Genomic DNA, 21,707 nt, shown 5'->3' with positions numbered 1-21,707 from the left:
TTCCATTTCTGCAGCTTCTGTGTCATGAGCTGAACTGTCCTGAGCACTGTAGCTTGTGGATTTGTGAGTGACGTGAGTGTGTGAGTAAGTGTGTGTGTGTCTGATGTCCTGCTGTGTGTGGGGGCCGTGGGACAGGTGGCGAGACGCTGGACGACTGTGGCCTGAGGTTCCTGCTGGCAGTGCGTCTGCACACCTTCCTGCTGACCTCGTTGCCCCCTGCTCACCGCGCCCAGCTGCTGCACCAGGGTACGCAGGACTGACCCCACTCTGCCCAACCACCTTGCCTAAGGGCAGATAAAAATACACACACACACACACACACACACACAAACTCCCTACTTAACAGTCATACACTCACAATTCTACAAAACACTCCCGACTGTCTTGTTTTATTTGCTATCACTCTTCAGTTGAAACAGTGGATGGGTAGGGAGTGCTGATTGAACACAGCGTGCTCACTGGGCTCTGGGTGTGAGCATGGGGCTGTGTAGGGCAGTGGTTTTCAAAGTGGGGGCCGCGAGGGGATGCCCAGGGGGCCTCAGCAAGTTGGAGGGAAAAATAAAAGCAAGAAATAAATACATTTGAAACATTTAAAATATACTATGAGGGTTGTTATACAATGCTATTATAATAATGTGACGCATATCTGAACATATTTCCCATGATAATGACTGGGAATAATAGTAGAGTGATGGCCCCAAATAAATGTTTACACACTGTATGCGCCATCGCGACGTGGTTGTGGCTAAAATAATTATTAGGATTAGCGTAATGTATTTGTACATTTGCTGTAGTATTGTCGATGGGTTTAATTAATAAAACATCAAGGGGGTCCCTGGCCAGAACCTAGTGGTATTTGGGGGGCCTTGTCGTGGAAAGGTTTGGGCACCCCTGGTGTAGGGCACCCTGAGCATGCTGCTGGGGATCTGACCGCTCTCCCTCTGCAGGGCTCTCCACGTGCCACTACGCCTGGGCGTTCCACTCGGAGGCCGAGGAGGAGCTGCTGAACATGCTGCCGGTGCTGCAGAAGGGTGACCCCGCGTGGACAGAGCTCCGGGCCATGGGCCTGGGCTGGTGGCTCCGCAGCACCCCCCGCCTCCGCCGCTGCATAGAGAAGGTGAGTCCAGCACCCAGTAGTTCAGCAGGCCTGACCATGCCATTTATGATCCTGTCAATCCAGCACAAAGTAGTTCAGTAGGCCTGACCATGCCATTTATGATCCTGTCAATCCAGCACAAAGTAGTTCAGTAGGCCTGACCATGCCATTTATGATCCTGTCAATCCAGCACACAGTAGTTCAGTAGGCCTGCGAATGACGGCACTTATTATCCTGTCAGTTTCAGTGCTGTTGTGCTCCAATTCAAGGTGGATATGTGTTCAGTATTTTCATTTTTACTTTAGTTTTGCAACGTCCTTTTCTATAGAGTGTACATTACCATTTGGCCTAGCGTAGCGTTTCATGACGATGGCTTTGAGTGCTGCACATGTAGCACGCAGTAAGGGCGCTGTAGTGATGAATAATTAGCTTCATTCAAAATGCATGCATTTCTTATTACATCACACACCCTGCTACCTTTAACCATAAGGGAGCAGTGACTGTCATGAAAACTCCTCACCTCTCGGCGAAATTCACCGTTTTAAATCCAAAATAGGGACTTGCAGATCCGATGAAAAAATATTGTGGGGGGGGGGGTATGGGGTTACAACTGAGTTTACAAATCACGCGCAGACGCGAACGCATCTTGATACTTTGTTAGACAACAGCCCAATTTAAAAACAATGATTATGTGAATGCCGCCCCTATGCATTTAGCCTATTAAACAGTGGAAGCTCAATTTTGCCGCGGATGCAACATGAACAGAACGCTTGCGCTGGAATAGACTCCCTGTCTGTGACGACTATATATGCGTCTGATGTCCGCTGGAATGTGAGCCCGGTGAGGAGAGATGCTTATTGATGTCACAGGTGGGCTAGTTGAAACTTTCAACTTCTGTCAGAAAAAGACGTTGAGATTGGTGTAGCAACGTAGCATAGGCTGTTGTTAAAGTTAGCGGTATTGGACAGAGATAAAGAGTTCATTTGATGAAGAATACGTGCAGTTTGAGCCATGTAGATCGGCAAAAGGTGAAGCAAATAGGTATACTTTATCAGTATAGCAAAGGCTAATGTGAATAACTAAATAGTTGAATTAAATGCTCCTAAACTGGGCTGATGCGTTTTGTCGAGTTCAGAGACAAAAGCAGTGTTTGACATGGTAATGCTGTCTTTTAAGAAACCTGGCCTGATAAGTAGGCCTAGTCTGTGTCCACAGGGTTTAACATGTACCAACTTGGTTGGTTAAACACACTAGCACAATGCCACAATCTGTAAGTAGCCTATGCTGCAGGTTAAAACTATTAAAACCAATTTTACAAATTAAAGCCTAGTCTACCCTACCCAAGTTTATTTATTACCTGGTTTGGTCCAACAAATATTCAGACTTATCTTATTTCCGACTCATTCCAATAGTCTACTATGAAGTGCCCATTAGGCCTATGAAATCTTCAGAAATGTCTGATAACTTCAGGCATAAAGAAAGAAAGAAAGCTTTGAAGAATACTCATGTAGATTACTGAGGAGGAGAGGAGGGCCAGGCTGAAGCATGTTGCCTTCACACTTACAGTGATGGCCAAAAGTATTGGCACCCATGCTAAAGTTGACTGAAAAGAGGAATATAAAATCATCTTTTGGAAATTGATCTTAATGCCTTAAGTGAAAAATGAGGAAATATCTTCCTTAAAATACAGGGGTCATAAGTATTCCCACCCCATGTTAAATTCCCATAGAGACAGGCAGATTTTTATTTTTAAAGGCCACTTATTTCACGGATCCAGAATACTGTGCATCCTGATAAAGTTACCTTGGCCTTTGGAATTAAAATAGCCCCACATCATCACATACCCTTCACCATACCTAGAGATTGGCATGGTGTTATTTCAGTTAGCCTATTAGCTGGTTTGATTTCCATTGAGCTCAATGAGCAACAAACCAGCTAATAGGCTAACTGAAATAACACCATGCCAACTCTAGGTATGGTGAAGGGTATGTGATGATGTGGGGCTATTTTAATTCCAAAGGCCAAGGTAACTTCCAGAAATAATAAGTATTTTTTTTTTTTTGTAAAAATTAGTCATTTTGTAATTTGTTTTTTTTTAAATCTCTGGTGTTGGGCAACTTGATACTCCATGGAAGCTGCACTATTGGCAACAAGGTCACTCGCGCTTGTGTTGCTATGAATCGGCCATTTCCCTCTTTGCGCACCCTTCTCACCTTTTACACCCCTGACCTGTTTTCATGCCTGTGGTGTAGCTTCCATACATTGCTGAGCACTTGGTAGCACTGCGGGGCGTGTGAGCTAGTGTGCTGAGTGCATGCGTGTGGAAGACTTCACAAGGGCTCTCATGGACCCTGGGCCTCTCTTTCCTTCTAAATGATACGCCTCTGCTCCTTTTACAGGCTGTGCAACGCAAACTCATTTGTTGAGATGAAATGTGTGTTAGATCAAACCCCACTGGCACACTCACAGACACGCACAGGGTGCTTTGATACACCTCCATCTTCTCTATAATGAGCCTGTCTAAGTGGAGTGCATTGAGGGCTTTAATCACACTGACCTGAATAGAGTGTGCCGACTCACGTCCTTCGGGGCCTCCCCCCCGCTGTGTTCCTGCAGGTGGCCAAAGCAACGTTCCAGAGGAACAACGACCCCCTGGACGCAGCACTCTTTTATCTCGCCATGAAGAAGAAGGCTGTGGTGTGGGGCCTCTACAGGTGCCCGCCTCCTGCTCTTTTTATATCAGATACACTTACACACACACACACACACACACACTGGTATATATACTGCTCAAAAAAATTAAGGGAACACTTACAGCTTAAACCTTCCACCCTTTCCTCCATTCTCAAACTACATTCACAGTGTCTGACAGTTGTTGCAAAATAAAACACTCGCCTCAAAAGTTTTACTTGTGCGCAGAACCAAACAGTGTCAGAGTACTGATCCAGTGTATGATTGAAGTGTTCCCTTCATTTTTTTGAGCAGTGTGTGTATGTGTATATATATATATATATATATATATATATATATATATATATATATATATATATATATATATATAAATAAAATACATACATACACTGAAATATATATATACCTTGTGTGTTTCGGTTTCGTGGAGCCACTAACACGGTTTTATCGGTTGGTGTTGCAGGTCCCAGAAGAACGCCAAGATGACGGAGTTCTTCAGCCACAACTTCACTGAGGACCGGTGGAGAAAAGCAGCACTGAAGAATGCCTTCTCCTTGTTAGGGAAACAACGCTTCCAGCACTCTGCTGCCTTCTTCCTCCTCGCAGGCTCCCTCAAGGATGCTGTGGAGGTGAACACACACACACACACACATACACACACCAGTGTGAACTCCTGATCTCCAATTTTAAGCACCCACTCAAAGTAACATGATTGGGATTTAGCAGATGCCTCAGGGATACGTAGATCAGGGATACGTAGTGGTCACACTGGGTTGACATGACCACTGCTCCCACACACACTCCACACACTATTCAGAGGTACAAATTCAAGAAATTTCAGGAGATCTTCAGTAATGATTGGAGAGCATAGAGTTGAATGATCACACAGAGGAAAAGTCTGCCACAGATCTGTTGAGACATTTCCTGAAAAAAGCGTTCATCTTTGAACTTAAGAAGAATACAGAATTGTTATTTTCCGCAACAGTTTCTGCTCAGTAGTCCTAAAGGGCGTGTTTTGGCTGGTGTTCTCCCTGGCCTCTAGGTGTGCATAGAGAAGCTCCAGGACCTGCAGCTGGCGCTGGTCATCACGCGCCTCTATGAGTCCGAGTTTGAGATCTCCTCTACGTACAAGCGCATACTGCAGAGGCACGTGCTGGGTCAGGACCCTCATATGCCCCCCCACTCCGACCCCTTCCTGCGCAGCATGGCCTGCTGGGTACTCGACCACTACAGCCGTGCCTTGGACACACTCCTGGAGCCTCCTGCGTCAGCAGTGGACCAATCAGGTTCCAGTGAGCACAAGGCACAGCAAGGTACAGTTTGACCCTTTTGCGTAACGCTTACTCATGCCCGGGGGGGGGGGGGGGGGGTGGGTCGGTGGGGGGGGGGGTGGGTCGGTGGGGGGGTTTGGTAGGGGGAAAGAATCTTCTGGAAAGTCTAACATGCGTCTTCATATTGCGCTGTCTCCTCAGGACCAGTTGCCATGTCTCCATGTAACCCACAAGTGTTCAACTTCTACACCTACCTGCGCACTCATCCCCTGTTGCTGCGGCGACACCTGGGCTCGCAGGAGAGGCGGGGCAGGCTGACGGCCGAGGGCCGAGAGGAAGACTCGGTCACGCTGGTGGAGCGCCGCCTCTTCTTCACCGCTGCCTACGCTCACCTGCAGGCGGGCTGCCCACTGCTGGCCCTGGAGGTGCTGTCCCGCCTGCCCAGCGCCATCAAGACCAGCAGCCCCCCTGGGCCGGACAGCCCTAGCCACGAGCTGTCCGCCGATCAGAGCAGCAACGCCACCGAGCCCGACTGGTCGCAGCCCCTCTTCAACGGCTTCGGCTCGGCCTGCGATTCGCCGTCCTCGTTCAATCCGAGCCGCTCCGACTCAGCGCTGAGCTTGGACTGGAGCCAGCCGTCAGCCAGCATGGTGGACGAGCCCCTGGACCTGAAGTGGGACAGCGACAAAGATGAGGACGACGAAGAGGAGGAAGAGGAAGGTGAGACAAAGCAGGCAGAGGTGGATGAAGCTCCGGTGTCGTCCAGCACAAGGGCCTTCCCCGACCCGTCGGCTGCCTCCAGTCCGGCACAGGCTCCCTCCGAGGCCGTGTCCAGCCCCGCTCCCAAGGCACTGGCTGGCGACGACATCCAGGCGGCGCAGCTGAAGTTCCGCGCCTGCCTGAAGCTGCTGACGTCCGAGCTGCGCACGCTGGCCTCCGGCTGCCCTCTGGACGGCGGGCGCCTCCGTCAGCAGCTGGCCGTGTGGCTGCAGCGCGAGGTGGAGGCCCTGGAGTGCTGCTGCGGCTACAGCCCCTGCCCCCCCACCCCGCAGGGCTCGCAGCTGGCCGGGGACAGCCACCTCTGCCTCTCCCCTGTGGCCGAGGCCTTGTCCGGGGGCGCGGCAGCGGGCCGGGTCGGGGCCGGATCCGGGGCTGAGGCTGTGGCCGCCCAGGGCAGGAGGCAGTGGCTGCAGAGGAACCAGCAGCTGCTGCGCATCTTCCTGAGCTACTGCAGCCTCCACGGCTCCCACGGGGGAGGACTGGCCTCCGTCCACATGGAGCTCATCCTGCTGCTGCAGGAGTCCCAGCAGGTGACCAGCACCAGGCCCCACACACACCCCACGAACACACAGCCACACACATGAACTGGTACATGCACACATGGCATATGCACCTATAAAGATGATTTAGCTGCTGAAAGAGTGTCCGCTAACTCCCAAGCTCTTATTCTCTTGCTCTGTTTTTTCACACATCAGTTGACGTAGTCACATAAGCAGTCATTTGAAATGTTTGAAAAAATATGACCTAGTTCTTTAGGAAGTTGCTATTGTCTTCAGAGAGGGGGCGCCAGTGAGCTTTGTGAGCAACCGCTTTAGACTAGCAATTTCAGAAACACATACACACACAAACACAAACACAAACACACACACACACACCCCTTCACCCAATGCTGATGAATAAAATAATGTTCTCAGAGATGGCAGGGTAGTTTGACCTGGAACTGTCTGTTGGTTTCTTTGACATTCTTTTTGTCAGTCTTTCTGTGGAGATCACTTCAAACTAGAGTTCAGTAGACTTGTGGACTGAGATGTAAACTAGAGAGCATACTAAAATAGGAGAGAATATCTGTATTTGTACATCACACACAGACACACACACACACCCCTATAGCTTGACCCTTAATGTTGACCACCCTGCTTTTTGCCTTGTAGGATGACAGCATGTGTTCAGCGGTGATTAGCCCTCCGCCTCCTGCCACCATTCCGCTGCTCCTGTCCTGCATGGGCGGCTCCCGGACCGTAGTGGCCAACCCTGTGTCCCACCTGACCAGCATCACTCATGACATCCTGCGCACCATCAATGCCCTAGACTCCCCACCGCACCCCGACTCCGTCAGCAGCAAGGTAAAGCCAGGAGAGACGCCACGCCTGCTGCTGCCACAGCACAGCTAGCCCTCCCTCACACAGAGCACATGCAATCTGGCCCTCTCATACCACCAATAAGAGCTGCTGTTCTAATCTGGCCCTCTCAGATCACCAATAAGAGCTGCTGTTCTAATCTGACCCTCTCATACCACCAATAAGAGCTACTGTTCTAATCTGACCCTCTCATACCACCAATAAGAGCTGCTGTTCTAATCTGGCCCTCTCAGATCACCAATAAGAGTTGCTGTTCTAATCTGGCCCTCTCAGATCACCAGTAATTTGTCACTGATAGTGTTCCTGTCCCTGCTTACAAAGAGTATCAAATATGATTGACCAAAATAAATACCCATCTTTCCTCTGCAACCTGACTTTTGTGCACTTGACCGATGGGAAATCACCTCATCCATCTACTCATCCACTTTGGCCATCTGACTGTCTATCTATCTAATAATTTTATTATTTTTCTGGCTGCCCCAATATTCTTTTTTTTTTTTATCTAAAGAATTTAGTAAGATGCCTTGAAATAGCTCAATTTAAACAAGAAATGAACATACTTAAAACTATTACAAAGTAACAGTCCTTTGCTTTAGACTGTCCTCAAAATGAAAACTGATATCACTGGCTTCCTCTTTGCATATGTCAAGCAGGGAAAGGTGTGAAGATTGATACAAGAAAAATAAATAAATACATACATTAAAAGAATATTGATAATTGTTAATAATTGTTAATGATTTATCATTTGATAAGCATGTTTTTTGTGTTGTCTTTGCAGATCTATGTGATGCATGCCTTGGCTTCCTCGCTGTCTGCCTGTATCTACCAGTGTCTGTGCGATGGACACCCGTACAGGTCAGTTCCAGCCGCCTCTCACTGGCCCCTTATCTCTGCTGTAGTCTCCGCTGTGGCTCAACAACATGGTGGACCAGCTGCCCCAGTGGACAGCCCTCCACTCTTGTGTACATGTCTGTGTACAGAATCGGGGGTAATGTCCGACAGGTGTTTGTCTTTAAGGCCAGCTGCTTTGGTTGAAGAACTCAAGACGTCTCTTATTTTTGCAATGAGTGCTTTGGTGCATATGTGCCAGTTACAGACAGAGAATGTTTTGCTCATGCTGTTTGTAACGGCGTATAGGCTCCGACATGAGTGCGCCAACACGTTTTGTCACTTGCCCACACACATAAGCGCTGACACTTTTAACTGACAATCCACTTCCAACTGAACAATGGATTTTATCGAGTGGCGCCAACAGAAATAGAAGTGCATCATAATGAACACAGTGGCGTGGGCAGAGTTCAGTGTTGGTGTGCGTGGTTGTATAAAACACAATGGAGTCTAATGGGATGGAATGTCAAAAGCAGAGTGAGCCACACTCATGTTGACGTCTATGTGTGGAGGCCTTTAATTCCAGCCGCAGAATTGAGTCCCTCAGCAAGTGTCTTTGTCAGACCGTGTGGAGTGTTGCCTCAGCACCAGGCCCCATTAGCCCACACCTGACCACCTTCACACAGCTGCAGCTGCTCCCACAGGCACGGCAGCTTACGCAAGCCTCTCCAGCGCACACACACACACAAACGCGCACGCACGCACGCACACACACAAACGCGCACGCACGCACGCACGCACACACACATACGCGCACACACGCGGACTCACGCACACACACACACACACACACACACACACACACACACACACACACACACACACACACTCACACACACTTCTTTTATCTGCATGTCTCTTCCCGTCTTTGTCTCGTTGTCTATCTCTGTCTGCCTTTCTTTCTTCCCCCCTCAGTTTGTCAGTCTGATTTGTTCCGAGCGCTGGGTTTCTTTATCCTGACGTACAGGATCTCCAGGGAGCATGTTTGTGCTCCAACCACTTCATCTGCATAATTCATTAAAGTGAATTGAAGAGGAAAATCCTTCAATTCCATTTTCTCATTACGAGGCTGAGTTGAGCGCGAGCAGTGCTGAGCTGAGCTGAGCTGACTTGAGTGGAGTGGACTCGGAGACCGGCCGCTCCATGGACCGTGCTGCTGCTTCCGCTGTCCCTACACACACACCACCAAGTCCAGCTGACAACCGGACCACTGATTGCACTTTCACAGGCACTGCACTGGAGTGTGGCTGGTGTTTTGGCTGCCCTTCATGATGTGTTGATCTGTTTTCATCTGTTCTTTTCACCTCTCTCCCTCTGTCACTCTCCTCTCCTGTGTTGTCTGTTGCGTCCACTCCCCAGCCCGTCTCCATTGACCTACATTGCCCTCGCGTTCTTCTCACCTCTGCTTTCACACTCGTGACACTTGTGCACTCGTTAGGGTTCGCATTGGGAATTCTGTCTGGTCTAACACTGGATCCCAAATCGGCAGTTTGACCCAATCACTCTTCGGTGTGACCGTCATCTGACCCAGGAGTCCCGTGACTGTCGAATGGCCCACGGCCTGACGTGACATTTCAGAGTGAGAGCTTGTGCACAGACAAGGCTTCTGTGTGCTCTCTGGCTGTGGGCTGGCTGCTTGATGATGGCGGACAACGTGTGCTTTGATAAAACCAGTTTCCAAACGCATCTTGTGAGAAATCTAAATTTGTTTTGTCATGTTTGCGTCTTGAAAAATTGTCTTAACAGGGTTGCTAATGAATCATTAGCTTTTCTGAGGAAATGCAGGTAATGACCTATTTTAGAGCATGGCTGCTCTTACTTGTTTATTCTGCGGCGTTGTTATCTTCCCTTTGCCATGTCAGTACTGAGTTATTTAAGCATCAGTTGCTGGAGACATGAAACACTCCCCAGAATAAGCCTGTTCATCTTTTATAGTCTCCTTGACTGGTGTGATCCAACAGCCTGATGCTTCTCTGTTCTGAAGGAATAACTCATTTGTTGTTCCACAGGCCACGCCCCTCAGCCCTGATCAGGTGTTCTCATTTGTGTGATGTGATGTGATGTGCTGTGTTCTGTGTGTTAGTCAGGTGAATGGCATCATGGGACCGGTGTACCAGAGTGCGCTGCATTCTCAGCATCCACCAGGCCGCGGCCTCAGCACAGAGGAGACCGTTCTGCCCAATACCCCCCCAGCACAGTGGCCAGGTGACCATGTTTGTCTTGAATTTCCCCTTGGGGATCAATAAAGTATCTATCTATCTATGTTTAGGCCGAGATGGCTTTGAAATGTGTGCTTCCTGTTGTTCTAGAATGAGGTGGTGAGTTGCTAGAGACATGTGTACATGTGCGTCTCTTGCGCCCCCTGTAGGTGTGGCGGCGCTGGTGCGTCTGCTGAGCGCGTGCGGAGGGGAGGAGGGCCGCGCTGGCCTGGGCGTGCTGCTGTGCGAGGTGCTGACGGCCGTCTTCCTCAGCCTGTTCGTGCACGGCCTGGCCACCCACTCCAGCGCCCAGCTCTTCCGCGTGCTGGCGCACCCCCTCAACAGCAAGCTGTGGGTCGCCGTGTTCGGGGGAGGGGCGCGTCTGCCCACCGTCACCAAGGACGCCCCCACAGGTGAGTGGGTCAGCGCCACGCCAGACGAGGGATGACCACTGCACTGAGAGAGCAGCCCCTCTCCACATCTCTGATTTAATTATGCATAATTATTAATAGAGCATAGTCAATTGGTGGGAATATTCATGATGCAAGTAGGGTCATAATAAAGATGAATGATTGATACTTGTGATAGTGTTAATAAAGTAATGAAAAGAGACAACATGGATGGAGTGCATGAGAAGAGCTGATGTTAGCGGTTGCTGAGGTTGATGGCTCCCTGACCTTGTTGTCCTCAGTGGCCGCCGTCGCCCATGAGGAGTCGGACAGGAAGCAGAAGCGTTTCCGGCTGCGCTCGTCCCGCAGTAGCTCCAGGGAGGCTCCGGCCGAGAGCCCGCCCAGCCCACCCACCCCGCCCTCCGAGCCCCGCCCCTCCAGCGTCACGGAGCGCTTCGTCCAGCCCGAGCTCAGCATCTGGGATTACTTCATCGCTAAGGTCTCACCTTACTCATAGCAGATATAGGCATAAGGAATTGTTTTCTTAGTTGTAGTGAATTAACGATCTTGTTAAGATAAGTATAAGTAGATATACTCTTTTTGATCCCATGAGGGAAATTTGGTCTCTGCATTTATCCCAATCCGTGAATTAGTGAAACACACTCAGCACATAGTTAACACACACAGTGAGATGAAGCACACACTAATCCCGACGCAGTGAGCTGCCTGCAACAACAGCGGCGCTCGGGGAGCAGTGAGGGGTTAGGTTGTGGTTGGGGTTCGAACCGGCAACCCTCCGGTTACAAGTCCGAAGCCCTAACCAGTAGGCTCACGACAATGAGAATTGTCTTCTAATCAATAAGTAGTCAGTCCTCTTGTTAGGTAACTGGTGATTGAGCTAATAAGCTGGCCAAATGTGATTAAGTAGCCCTTTAATCTGAGAGTGATTGGTCTCCTGTTGCTCCCACAGCCGTTCCTGCTCCCCTCCGACACCAGGCTTGTGTATGACTCTGAGGAGAGCCTCGGCAGTGAGGATGAGGAGGATGAAGATGAGTACACGGACGCCTTCGACTCCAGCTCCCCTCTGCGAGAACATTCCAACCACAACTCCTACAGGTGCCCCTCACTTAGACCATTCAACTCCTAATGCGAGAAATCAAACATCAAAAATGTACATGTGAAAAGCTCAGTTGTGTGGACTGACTGTGGGTGTGCTACTACGTGCTCTTTTCTCAACAGCTGGTGTCTGATGCGTCTGGCCATGGTTCAGATGGTCCTGTCCAGCCTGAGGTCCTTCTACCCCATGGCAGGCCACGACCTCATGGGTGAGCACCCAGGACCCAAGGGGATGATCTTAGTCTGATGGGTGGAGGGTGGTGTAGCTCAAACCAGAAGATGGGTAATATCTAATGTGGTACCAGTGTTCTCTTGTTGAGGTCACGTGTCCAGTTAGTTTTCTGGACATCTGATTTCCTGAGTGCATGAGTGTAACCCACCTGACTGTGAGCCTATGAAGCTCATGTTGGGCCATGAGAGGAAGCTCTTTCCTGGAGATGAACGCTGCAGAGTGGAGGGGAGGGGAGAGTAGTTGCCATGGAGACTGTCTGTAAACAGCTGCCTCTGCATCACACCACATCCCTGTAGGATAGACGTGCTTTAATGTACAGGGCTCATACAATATTAACGAGTGTGCTTGAATATATGTGCTCCCTTGTGGTAGGTTTGTCATGTAAATTCTTTGTTTATGTGTGTGTGTGGCTTTATGTGGCATTACATGGTGTTTGTGTATGGTCTGTGTGCTTATACAATATTTATGAGTGTGCAAGAGTGTATGTATGCATGCTATGTTGTTCCCTGGTAAGTTGTTGGTAATGTAATTGTATTTGTTTGGTGTGTGTGTGTGTGTGTGTGTGTGTGATGTCTTGCCTCCCATGGCTGCGAAATCTGGGTCAATGTGGAGGGGGTTCCAATCCCCACTCAGCCTGTAGAGAGCAGCCTGGAGGAGCAGGAGTTACATCCACATTCAGTCATTTGGGAAACGCATTTGCTCTTCATCAGCATGGGTGCTCCCTATTGAATTCAGAATAGCATTAGCATTTCTTTTGAATTATATATGTGTGTGTGTGTGTGTGTGTGTGTGTGTGTGTGTGTGTGTGTGTGTGTGTGTGTGTGTGTGTGTGTGTGTGTGTGTGTTCATATTTTTTTATATATATATATATATATATATATATATATATATATATATATATATATATATATATATATATATATATAATATATTAGTGTGTGTTTTCATGTCTATTGAGAGTGTGTATACTATGGTGTGAAAGCCTTACTGTATATTGTGCGTTCATGGTCTTATTGGGGACGTAGTTAAGGTTATGTATATGGTTGGCTTCATATGTGTGTAGATCTGTGCACAGTCAGACAGTGTATTGTTGTGTATGTATTTATGGTGTTTGTGTGTGTGTGTGTGTATTTATTGTGTTTGTGTGTGTGTGAGATCAGACCTCCCTGTAGGTTCTCCTCTGTGCCATGCTGTGCTCAAGACCCTGCAACGCTGGGAACAGGTGCTCCTCAAGAGGCTGGAGATCTTTGGAGGCCCCCCTCCCAAATACATCTCCACCCACCCCCAGGACGACAGCTGCGCCCCTGGGCCAGCTCTGCTCCGCCACAAGGCTCTGTATGAAGCCTCCAACACCCCTTTCAGGTACAGCGTCTCTTACTTAGCACCGCCTCTATTATTCATGCCAATGATAAAGCAACTCTTTGTTTCTGAAGAGCATCAAAATGACTTTTAAATGATGAATGCTTTGAAGGAATTCTTGATCAGTCTGATGCATATGTGTGCTGAGTTGCCTGTATCCGGGGGAGGAAGCGCACGTGGAGCTCTGTGGCCCTGTGACAGGATGCAGATGTCACGCAGGCTCTCCTTCCCGCTGTCTCTGATTTCACCAGACTTTGTAGATTTGTACTGTTTGATGTGTAGTGAAAGTGGATGTGAGTGTGTGAAGGTGTCCTGTGGGGCCGTATGTTCTGCTGCATCTTCATCTTTGATCTCCTCGTGCACAGTAGCCGCCTGACTAACCCTTGTGGCTTGTGGCTGCAGGTCCCAGCAGCACGCTGCGCTGCCCGTGCGGCGCCTGTGGCAGTACCTGGTCAAGCAGGAGGAGGTGCAGGAAACCTTCATCCGCAACATCTTCACCAAGAAGCGGGACCAGAACGAGGTGCAGCCCCAGCCCAGCTCTCTCTCTCCGCCACTAGGGGTCACACCTCTCACCTGCCTTCTCACCCACCCACCCACCTGCTCTCTCTCCCTCTCTTTCTCTCTCTCTCTCTCTCTCTCTCTCACCCACCCACCTGCTCTCGCTCTCTCTTTCTTTCTCTCTCTCTCTCACCTACTCACCTGCTCTCTCTCTCATACCCACTGACCTGTTCTCTCTCTCTCTCTCTCACTCACTTACCTGGGCCCTTTCTGACACGCCCACTCCACTTAGCATCTGAGTTGGTTTGTGGGTTGTCTATAAAGGCAGTTCTGCCCTACACAAAGACAGAGTTAGCTTGATCACGTAGGTTTGAGCTACAAATACTTAGGCCTTTGATGATATCACCTGTGTGTTAAATGTGAAATTAAGGGTCACACTCCTATATGATTCAGATTGGATGATTTGCATGTGTTGTGAAATCAGAAAACATCGAGTTGCTTTTTTTAACATTGCAATGTTGGTGAACGAATGACTGCTGAATTGTTGGCTGTTTTTGTATGACTTGTATCTGTTCCAATCATTTGTCTTGTTTGTCATTGTTTGCATGACCTTTTTCAGTGAATAATTTCATGATGATTGATACCAGTCTGACTGCTCAGCCATTCTTAGACTAGATGGCTGGTGCACAGCATTTGAAATAATGTAGACAGTGCAGTGCCACAGAGCTTGACAATGCTGTGTTGGACATTGCACTGGAAAGACCACTGTGACACAAATATGAAAACAAATGTTACAGTCTGAGGTTGTGTGACCATGTGTGTGAGGACAACACAGCTGGGCTGTAGTCTGACCACATGGTCGTCCCACTCCTAACACAAACCTGCACTCACTCACCTGTCGCATGTGTTGAGTGTATGTGTGTGCTGATTAACTGCCTAATGTGTGTGTGAGTGTCTTAATTTGTGTGTACTGTTGATCCTGCATGCCTCATCACCTGTGTCTCTTGTCTGATGTCTCGTTTGGTTAAAGTCGTTGGAAGACAGCAGGGATTATGGGAAATGTTCAGGCGTGGACGAGCCTAACCTCAACCAGGTACTGCCCTACTGACCATCACGGGAAGAGTGTTTGGAGGTCGGGGGGAGAGAGAGGCTCTGGGCCATTACCAGCAGTGGGACATGTTGTGCTAGTAGCGATGTGTGTGTTCCACCCAACCAAATGTCTCCCTGGCATCTCAGCAGGGGTGTGCAGCAGCTCCTCACTGAACTCACGTGGTGCCAAGTCATGTTTGACCCACAAAACACAGCCTGTGTTCTACAGTATTGGTCATTTGGCTATGCTGGAACGTCAGGGATGAAACTCTTGAAGTCAGACACCCCATTTAATTGACTGGTTTTATATAACTAGCACTGACAACTGAAGAAATGTAATGTAATTGGCCTTCAGTGAGTTGTGAAGACATGTAAGAATGTCATGGAGCTGGGAGATGTTTGGTGAGTTCTTTCAAAAACCCTTATGCAACATGTCGACCTGGCTTTGAAGTGTTGAAGCTCTCTGTGGAGCAGCCATCAAATTTATGTCTGTGGGCCATGTTTTGTGGGTGATAACCTGGTGTTAAGCTTTAGGACCCCTCTTTGCACTCTAGTTACCAGAGGTGCAAGACCACTAGTACACAAACAGATGACCCAGTGGTTTTAGACCTTAACACCACGTTTACTCCCCTCAAAATAGGTAGCAACATCAAGATGGCGTTACCATGGGTTGTTCTGGCCTATAGAATCCTTTAGATCACTACAAGTCATACTCTCAAACCATCTCTAGCACCTACTGTGCCTCTGAGAAGTGGATGGTCCCCCACACAGTGTGTGTGATGTCAGTGTGTTGTGATGTTTCCAGACATTAGCATTAGCAGTGCTGTAATCACTCTAACCCCCAGCACACACATCTCACAAGCTCACTCATATCATGTGCAAATGCATGCAGCCGTGTGTTCATCTCACAAGCTCACTCATACTGCATCATGTGCAAATGCATGCAGCCGTGTGTTCATGTGAGTGATGGAGAAGACATCCCAGTTGTTGTGGGGGAGGGGGGTGTGATGATGTGTACTGTATGTGTGTGTGTCTGTGTGGTGTCTCACTGCGGAGGTCCTCTGCTGCACAGATTGAGGCGGATCTGGGATACCCGGGTGGAAAGGCCCGCATCATTCACAAGGAGTCCGACATCATTACAGCGTTTGCCATCAATAAGGTACGCTCACCCCACTTAGCCCTGTCTGTGGCTTTGCTCCGATTCTGGAAGAAGTGACCTCTCTCGTGTCTCTTTGCACCAGGCGAACCGTAACTGCCTGGTCATCGCCTCCACGCATGACATCCAGGAGCTGGACGTGTCGTCCATCCTGGCCACACAGATCCTAACGTGGATCGACGACGAAGCAGAAGTGGAGGCCAAAGGGTGAGACACATGTGCACACACACATACACATGCATGCACGCACGCGCACACACACACACACACAAACGCATACACACACACACACGTGCAACAAGGACAGGCATTTTATTTCTCACACATACGCTAAATGTCTAACCCACTCATAAAAACACTCTCAAGTGGACACATAATCCTCTGGTGTCTGAGGGACTGTTTGTGAGGTGATTCCTCTGAGACTGTGTGTGTGTGTGTGTGTGTGTGTGTGTGTGTGTGTGTGTGTGTGTGTGTGTGTGTGTGTGTGTGTGTGTGTGTGTGTGTGTGTGTGTGTGTGTGTGTGTGTGTGTGTGTGTGTGTGTGTGTGTGTGTGCTGCTTGTGTTTCCAGGGGTGATGAGTTTCTGGTGGTGCACGCACGAGATGACTTCACCACCCTCCATGGCACCACCCCCTACACACACAGCAGCCCCGGCACACCCATCAACCTGCCCTGGCTGGGCAGCATGCAGACTGGCCGAGGGGCCTCCGTGGTGAATACACACACACACACACAAAAATGTACTATTATACACATGTATTCATAAAAACACTACATATCAAATTATACATTGCCATTCATTTAAGTATGGCCACATTTGCACACATTAGACACTTTCTTATATACACACACACTCACACTCTGACCCAGGGCAACAATCATGCATTCAGTTTTATTCCCACATCAGCATTCATGCAAATACATACATGGTCTTGCACTGACATTCTTCAATTATACATACACATTTGTGCACAAGGGCCCTACGATACAGATACACTCACTCACATTTTTATTTGCAGACACGCACAGATGCACAGGTACTTATACAAATGCACATGTTCACGTATGCTTAAACACTCCCAAGAGTCTCATACAGGACTTACACACATATCCACACGCTTGCTGCCTTGTTAGGGTCCTAACTTGTGTCCAATCATCCTCCAATTGCAGCTCATCAAGAGGAACATCAACAACGTGAGGAGGATGGCCTCCCACCCAACACTCCCCTACTGTAAGAACCAGAGCACCCTACCCCAGACCTAGAAAACCTAAACCTTCCCTAATGACAAGCATGGAGATAGATCAATTACACCTATTTCACTATAAGTTACTAATATCAGCTTATTTTTCTCAGCTAAGTGGATCTTTTATCTCTTTCTGTGCGTGTGCGTGTGTGTGTGCGTGTGCGTGTGCGTGTGCGTGTGCGTGTGCGGTAGACCTCACTGGGGCTCAGGACGGCAGTGTGAGAATGTTTGAATGGGGTCACTCACAACAGATCATCTGCTTCAGGAGCCCTGGCAACTCGAGAGTGACACGAATCCGTTTCAACTACCAGGGAAACAAGGTAACACACACTCCATGGCCAAGGAGCTAACACACACCTGGGCAACACAATAGGCCTTTTAGCACCGTAAAAATTTCCTAGACCTAGAACATGCAGTTCCTAGAACCCCTTTTCTGGAGCATTGGGACGGCATGGATGTGGGGATTAAAGAGTGTCTCTGACTGCAGTTCCTGTAACTATTTGAGCTCCTACTTTGGGGTAGGTTCTTTTCCCTTTTCATAGGAACCATATCCATAGCCATAGCCATGATGGTGTAGTGGTTAGCGTGGATGTTTTTGCACGGGAGCCTAGACTGCTCAAATGTGGTTTTGAAGCCGTGAAACGATTTCGGGCACAATTGCTTCGAACGTTTCAGTGTTTCACAAAGCCTTGTTTTGCCCATCCCTACCGAATGCGCCTAATGACCGGCATAGCGGACAAATCACTTGAACACACAAATGCATGTGCTGAGGCACTCAGGGGCATAAAGGAAGTAGATGGCCACTCATCCATACAGTACGAGGGCATTAGGCCATTCTGTACGTCTAACAGCCTCTGACTCTGTGTTGCCTAGTTTGGCATTGTGGATGCAGACGGAGCCTTGAGCTTGTGGCAGACCAACACAACAGGGAACACCCCCAAACCTTTTATGGTGAGTCCCATCACACACACACACACACACACAGAGTTCTTCATGCTTTGAATGTTGATCTGCAAGTAGCAGTGAGTGTACTGTATCTCAGCTGTGTATATGTGTGTTACGTGTAGACTTTGCAGTGCCATAATAAGACTGCTCATGACTTCGTCTTCGTGGGCTCATCCTCACTCATCGCCACAGCAGGGTTCTCCACAGACAACAGGTACACACACACACACACACACACACACACACACACACACACACACTATTCAGCAGACAATGTGCTCACTCAGATACTTTTAAGCATTTATATTCCTCCTACATTCATACATAAATGATACAAAATTGCAGGAATTGCTCATTTCTGTCTGCCACCCAAGTCAAACTAGCAGTAGAATTCTGCTCATTACTGTCTCATCACTAATTGGCCATCGCTCTGTCCTGCCTGCTGTGCTGATGTCTGTTCTCCCCCATAGGAACGTGTGTTTGTGGGACACGCTGGTTACACCAGCAAACAGTTTAGTCCATGGTGAGTCTTACACACACAAACACAGACATACACAATGTCTTGTCTGGATTGACTCTCAGAAACCAAGGCTTGGTATCTCTATGGTTTACTCTCCCTTTCATTTCAGCATGTTCAGATCCTAATCCAGACTGCGTTCTTGTGCACTTGTCTCCCTGTCTCTCCAAACTCCCTCTCCTCTTCCCCTCTCTGCTGTCCTGTGTTCTGGTCAGCCTTCTGCTGTCACGAGACCGGCGCGACAGTGCTGGCCATGGCCCCTAAGCAGCAGTTGCTGTTGGCTGGCGGCCGGCGGGGCTGGATCAGTGTGCTGGACCTCACTCAGCGGCAGCAGCGGCAGAGCTTCCAGGCCCACGACTCGCCCGTCAAAGCGCTGGCGGTGGAGCCCAGCGAGGGCTGCTTCATCAGCGGCTCGGCCGAGGGCAACATCAAGGTGGGTCAGAGGGGAGGACGTCACGTGGGGTCACTTCAGAGAGCTTAGGAGAGAGCGCTGGAATGTCATGTAGCCTCTGTCACACTCAGGCCCAGGCACAGAGTGGGCCAGATTTTAGTCTTCTAAAACGGATATTCTAAAACGTAGTTCCGGTCTTTGATGTTATTAAAACCCAAAGCAGCCATTTACGTTGACCGCATCTCATTCTATATTACGGTGCCACAAATTGATCCAAAAGTTAGAGTTGCTGCATGTTGGCATTGCTAATGTCCATGGCTAACAGTGATGTTAGAACAGCTATAAGACTCTGTTGGGCACCACACAAAGTGGAATCAGACAACTCTCATTGAAGTATTGTATGATGTCTTTAACCACCCCCCCCACCCCCCCATTATCCTACCTCTCTTCTAACAATGTGTTTCTTTTCCCTCTCTTTCTCTCCCTTCTTCCTTCGTCCCCAGGTGTGGAGTTTGCTGACGCAGACCCTGCTCCACTCCTTTCCCAACGAGCATGCGCGCCAGTCTCTCTTCCGCAACCTGGGCACCGGCGTCATGCAGGTGGAGGCTGCGCCCTCCAACCAGGTGTTCTCCTGCGGCGCCGACGGCACCATGAAGCTGCGCGTCCTCCCCGACCGCCTCAGCGTGCAGGCCAGTCGAGCCAGGAACAACGTCAAGTTCATCATCTAGACACGGAGCATTCCAGACTCCATGGGGATGGAGGTCACCTGGAGCAGGCTTATCAGCTTCCTCTAAACTACACTCATCGTAAAGCTCCATGGCACTCTAGAGTCTGCTCCAGCTGCTCAATGTCAGGAACCTTGGCATGTCATGAAGGGTCAAGTCCAACACGAGGGCCATAACTGCACCCATTACACACTGGGGCATGCACATGGCTGCCTGAGCCAAACCTGTTGGATAAGGTCAGACTTTGGGTATACAGTACATTGTGGGAAGAATAATCTGTAAAGTTCTCCCACCATGCAGATTCACTGTAAAAAGTAAGGACAAGATCATGGTAACAAGCTATTAAAGCACAACATATGAGATGTCCACCTCAATAAGGAACCATTTAACTGCTATTATTCAGCTACCTTTATCAGAGCCTTAAGTCATCTGCAATATAAGCTGTCTAGTGGTATATTATGAGTGTAGCCTAGAAATGAACTGATAAGTGTCCTTATAACCTACATATTTTACTATGTTAGTGGGATCCCATGGCACAGACTAGCCTCATAAATCATGTGGATGTGGTGAGCAGATATCAAGCACAGCGGTGCACGCTATACTGAAGAGCATTTTCAACATTCATGAAAAAAGCTAAAGGCTAAAAAAACAAAGCACTTTCTCATTGTGGATATTAATTACCTTTTAGACAAAGTAGTGTGCATTTCTTGCACAATTTATCTTGTATGGTCATGAAAACTAAAATCAGTGATGTGAAAATCCTATATTCTCTTAAGATTTATCCATGTATAACTATCAATTTTCTAGCTTTACTAGGTGGCTAGCATCTATACCAGATGGTTTTGTGTGTGTTTTTTTTTAAAAATCTGTTAAATAATATAATTGGGTCTGCATTTTTCTTGCTGCCAAAAATGTAAGTTAAATAATCATCCTCATTGCCTTGAGAGAATCATGCTATTGGGAGGAGGGCTTAAAGTCCTTCAGTGTTTATCATGTTACTGAAGCTGGGTCAAGGACAAGACAGCCTCAGAAACGTTGTGCTTATGAAGTGAACAGAGATTGCTTACGTGCGCCAATCAGTAAAATGCTACTAGAGAAAACTGTACATTTGCTTCCTATGTGGAGGAAAATAAATGATTAATTTTATGGTAATTATGATTTCTTTGTGTAAATATAGAAATAAGTAAGGACATGATGATGTGACTTGAGAACTAATAGACAGCCTGTGCTTTACAAAACATTTTCTGTTGAAAATGAGTCATATTTATTAGCAATACGCCTTACAAAGGACTGGCATGCTTTTTGTTTTTAGTTTTTTTTAGTAGTTTTCTTTTTTTTTGTCAATTTTATTACACAAATGACATCAGCCCTTCCCTCAGCTTCCAAGCCCAGTTTAGACAGTATAGTGCTTAATGATGAAGATATTAAAAGCTCCTTTGTGACATTTACTGTAGTTTTTTGTGCCGGCGAGTGAGATTGCTGTGATGGACTGCCCTTTGTTGTCGCTGGCCCTGTCTCTGTTGCCATGGTGAGCACAACACTACTACATGAGCTGGAGAATGGAGCCATGGTCCTCATGGACAGAGCAGGAAGTGACTCCCTCTCCACCTGTAGCCTCTCGAGCCTCTCTCTCCCCCTCTGAAATCTTACAAATGTGAATATACTCAGAAGAATCTAATTTTATAAGTATAAAGATGATTGTAAATCTGTCTGTAAAATATGCATAAAATGTAAAGATATAATAAAATCAACTTGATTCAACGTT

The 21,707-nt window shown here is 48.2% G+C and overlaps 1 protein-coding gene across 6 annotated transcripts in view; it reads left to right on the top strand.

Annotated features, from left to right (window-relative positions):
* The window catches only part of dmxl1 (Dmx-like 1), a 38,992-nt gene extending 17,285 nt beyond the window's left edge, over window positions 1–21,707 (top strand). For 4 of the 6 annotated variants that reach the window (XM_042102123.1, XM_042102124.1, XM_042102121.1 and 1 more), the window contains exons 20-45: window positions 136–246; window positions 948–1,117; window positions 3,713–3,810; window positions 4,251–4,416; window positions 4,830–5,100; window positions 5,260–6,368; window positions 6,990–7,181; window positions 7,975–8,051; window positions 10,168–10,289; window positions 10,453–10,695; window positions 10,974–11,170; window positions 11,642–11,787; window positions 11,911–11,996; window positions 13,180–13,381; window positions 13,781–13,898; window positions 14,907–14,969; window positions 16,038–16,124; window positions 16,207–16,328; window positions 16,691–16,832; window positions 17,291–17,351; window positions 17,557–17,684; window positions 18,238–18,315; window positions 18,432–18,523; window positions 18,780–18,832; window positions 19,042–19,259; window positions 19,721–21,707. In XM_042102123.1, the coding sequence (XP_041958057.1) occupies window positions 136–246; window positions 948–1,117; window positions 3,713–3,810; window positions 4,251–4,416; window positions 4,830–5,100; window positions 5,260–6,368; window positions 6,990–7,181; window positions 7,975–8,051; window positions 10,168–10,289; window positions 10,453–10,695; window positions 10,974–11,170; window positions 11,642–11,787; window positions 11,911–11,996; window positions 13,180–13,381; window positions 13,781–13,898; window positions 14,907–14,969; window positions 16,038–16,124; window positions 16,207–16,328; window positions 16,691–16,832; window positions 17,291–17,351; window positions 17,557–17,684; window positions 18,238–18,315; window positions 18,432–18,523; window positions 18,780–18,832; window positions 19,042–19,259; window positions 19,721–19,945 (4,577 nt within the window). In that variant the 3' untranslated portion in view covers window positions 19,946–21,707. The remainder of the gene's footprint in view (window positions 1–135; window positions 247–947; window positions 1,118–3,712; window positions 3,811–4,250; window positions 4,417–4,829; window positions 5,101–5,259; window positions 6,369–6,989; window positions 7,182–7,974; window positions 8,052–10,167; window positions 10,290–10,452; window positions 10,696–10,973; window positions 11,171–11,641; window positions 11,788–11,910; window positions 11,997–13,179; window positions 13,382–13,780; window positions 13,899–14,906; window positions 14,970–16,037; window positions 16,125–16,206; window positions 16,329–16,690; window positions 16,833–17,290; window positions 17,352–17,556; window positions 17,685–18,237; window positions 18,316–18,431; window positions 18,524–18,779; window positions 18,833–19,041; window positions 19,260–19,720) is intronic. The other 2 variants (XM_042102127.1, XM_042102125.1) reach the window with 1 other exon arrangement.

Source organism: Alosa sapidissima, chromosome 8 (genome assembly GCF_018492685.1).
Source record: "Alosa sapidissima isolate fAloSap1 chromosome 8, fAloSap1.pri, whole genome shotgun sequence".
Taxonomy (NCBI): domain Eukaryota; kingdom Metazoa; phylum Chordata; class Actinopteri; order Clupeiformes; family Clupeidae; genus Alosa; species Alosa sapidissima.
The sequence above is the reverse complement of the archived record's forward strand: the minus strand, read 5'-3'. Positions and strand labels throughout refer to the sequence as shown.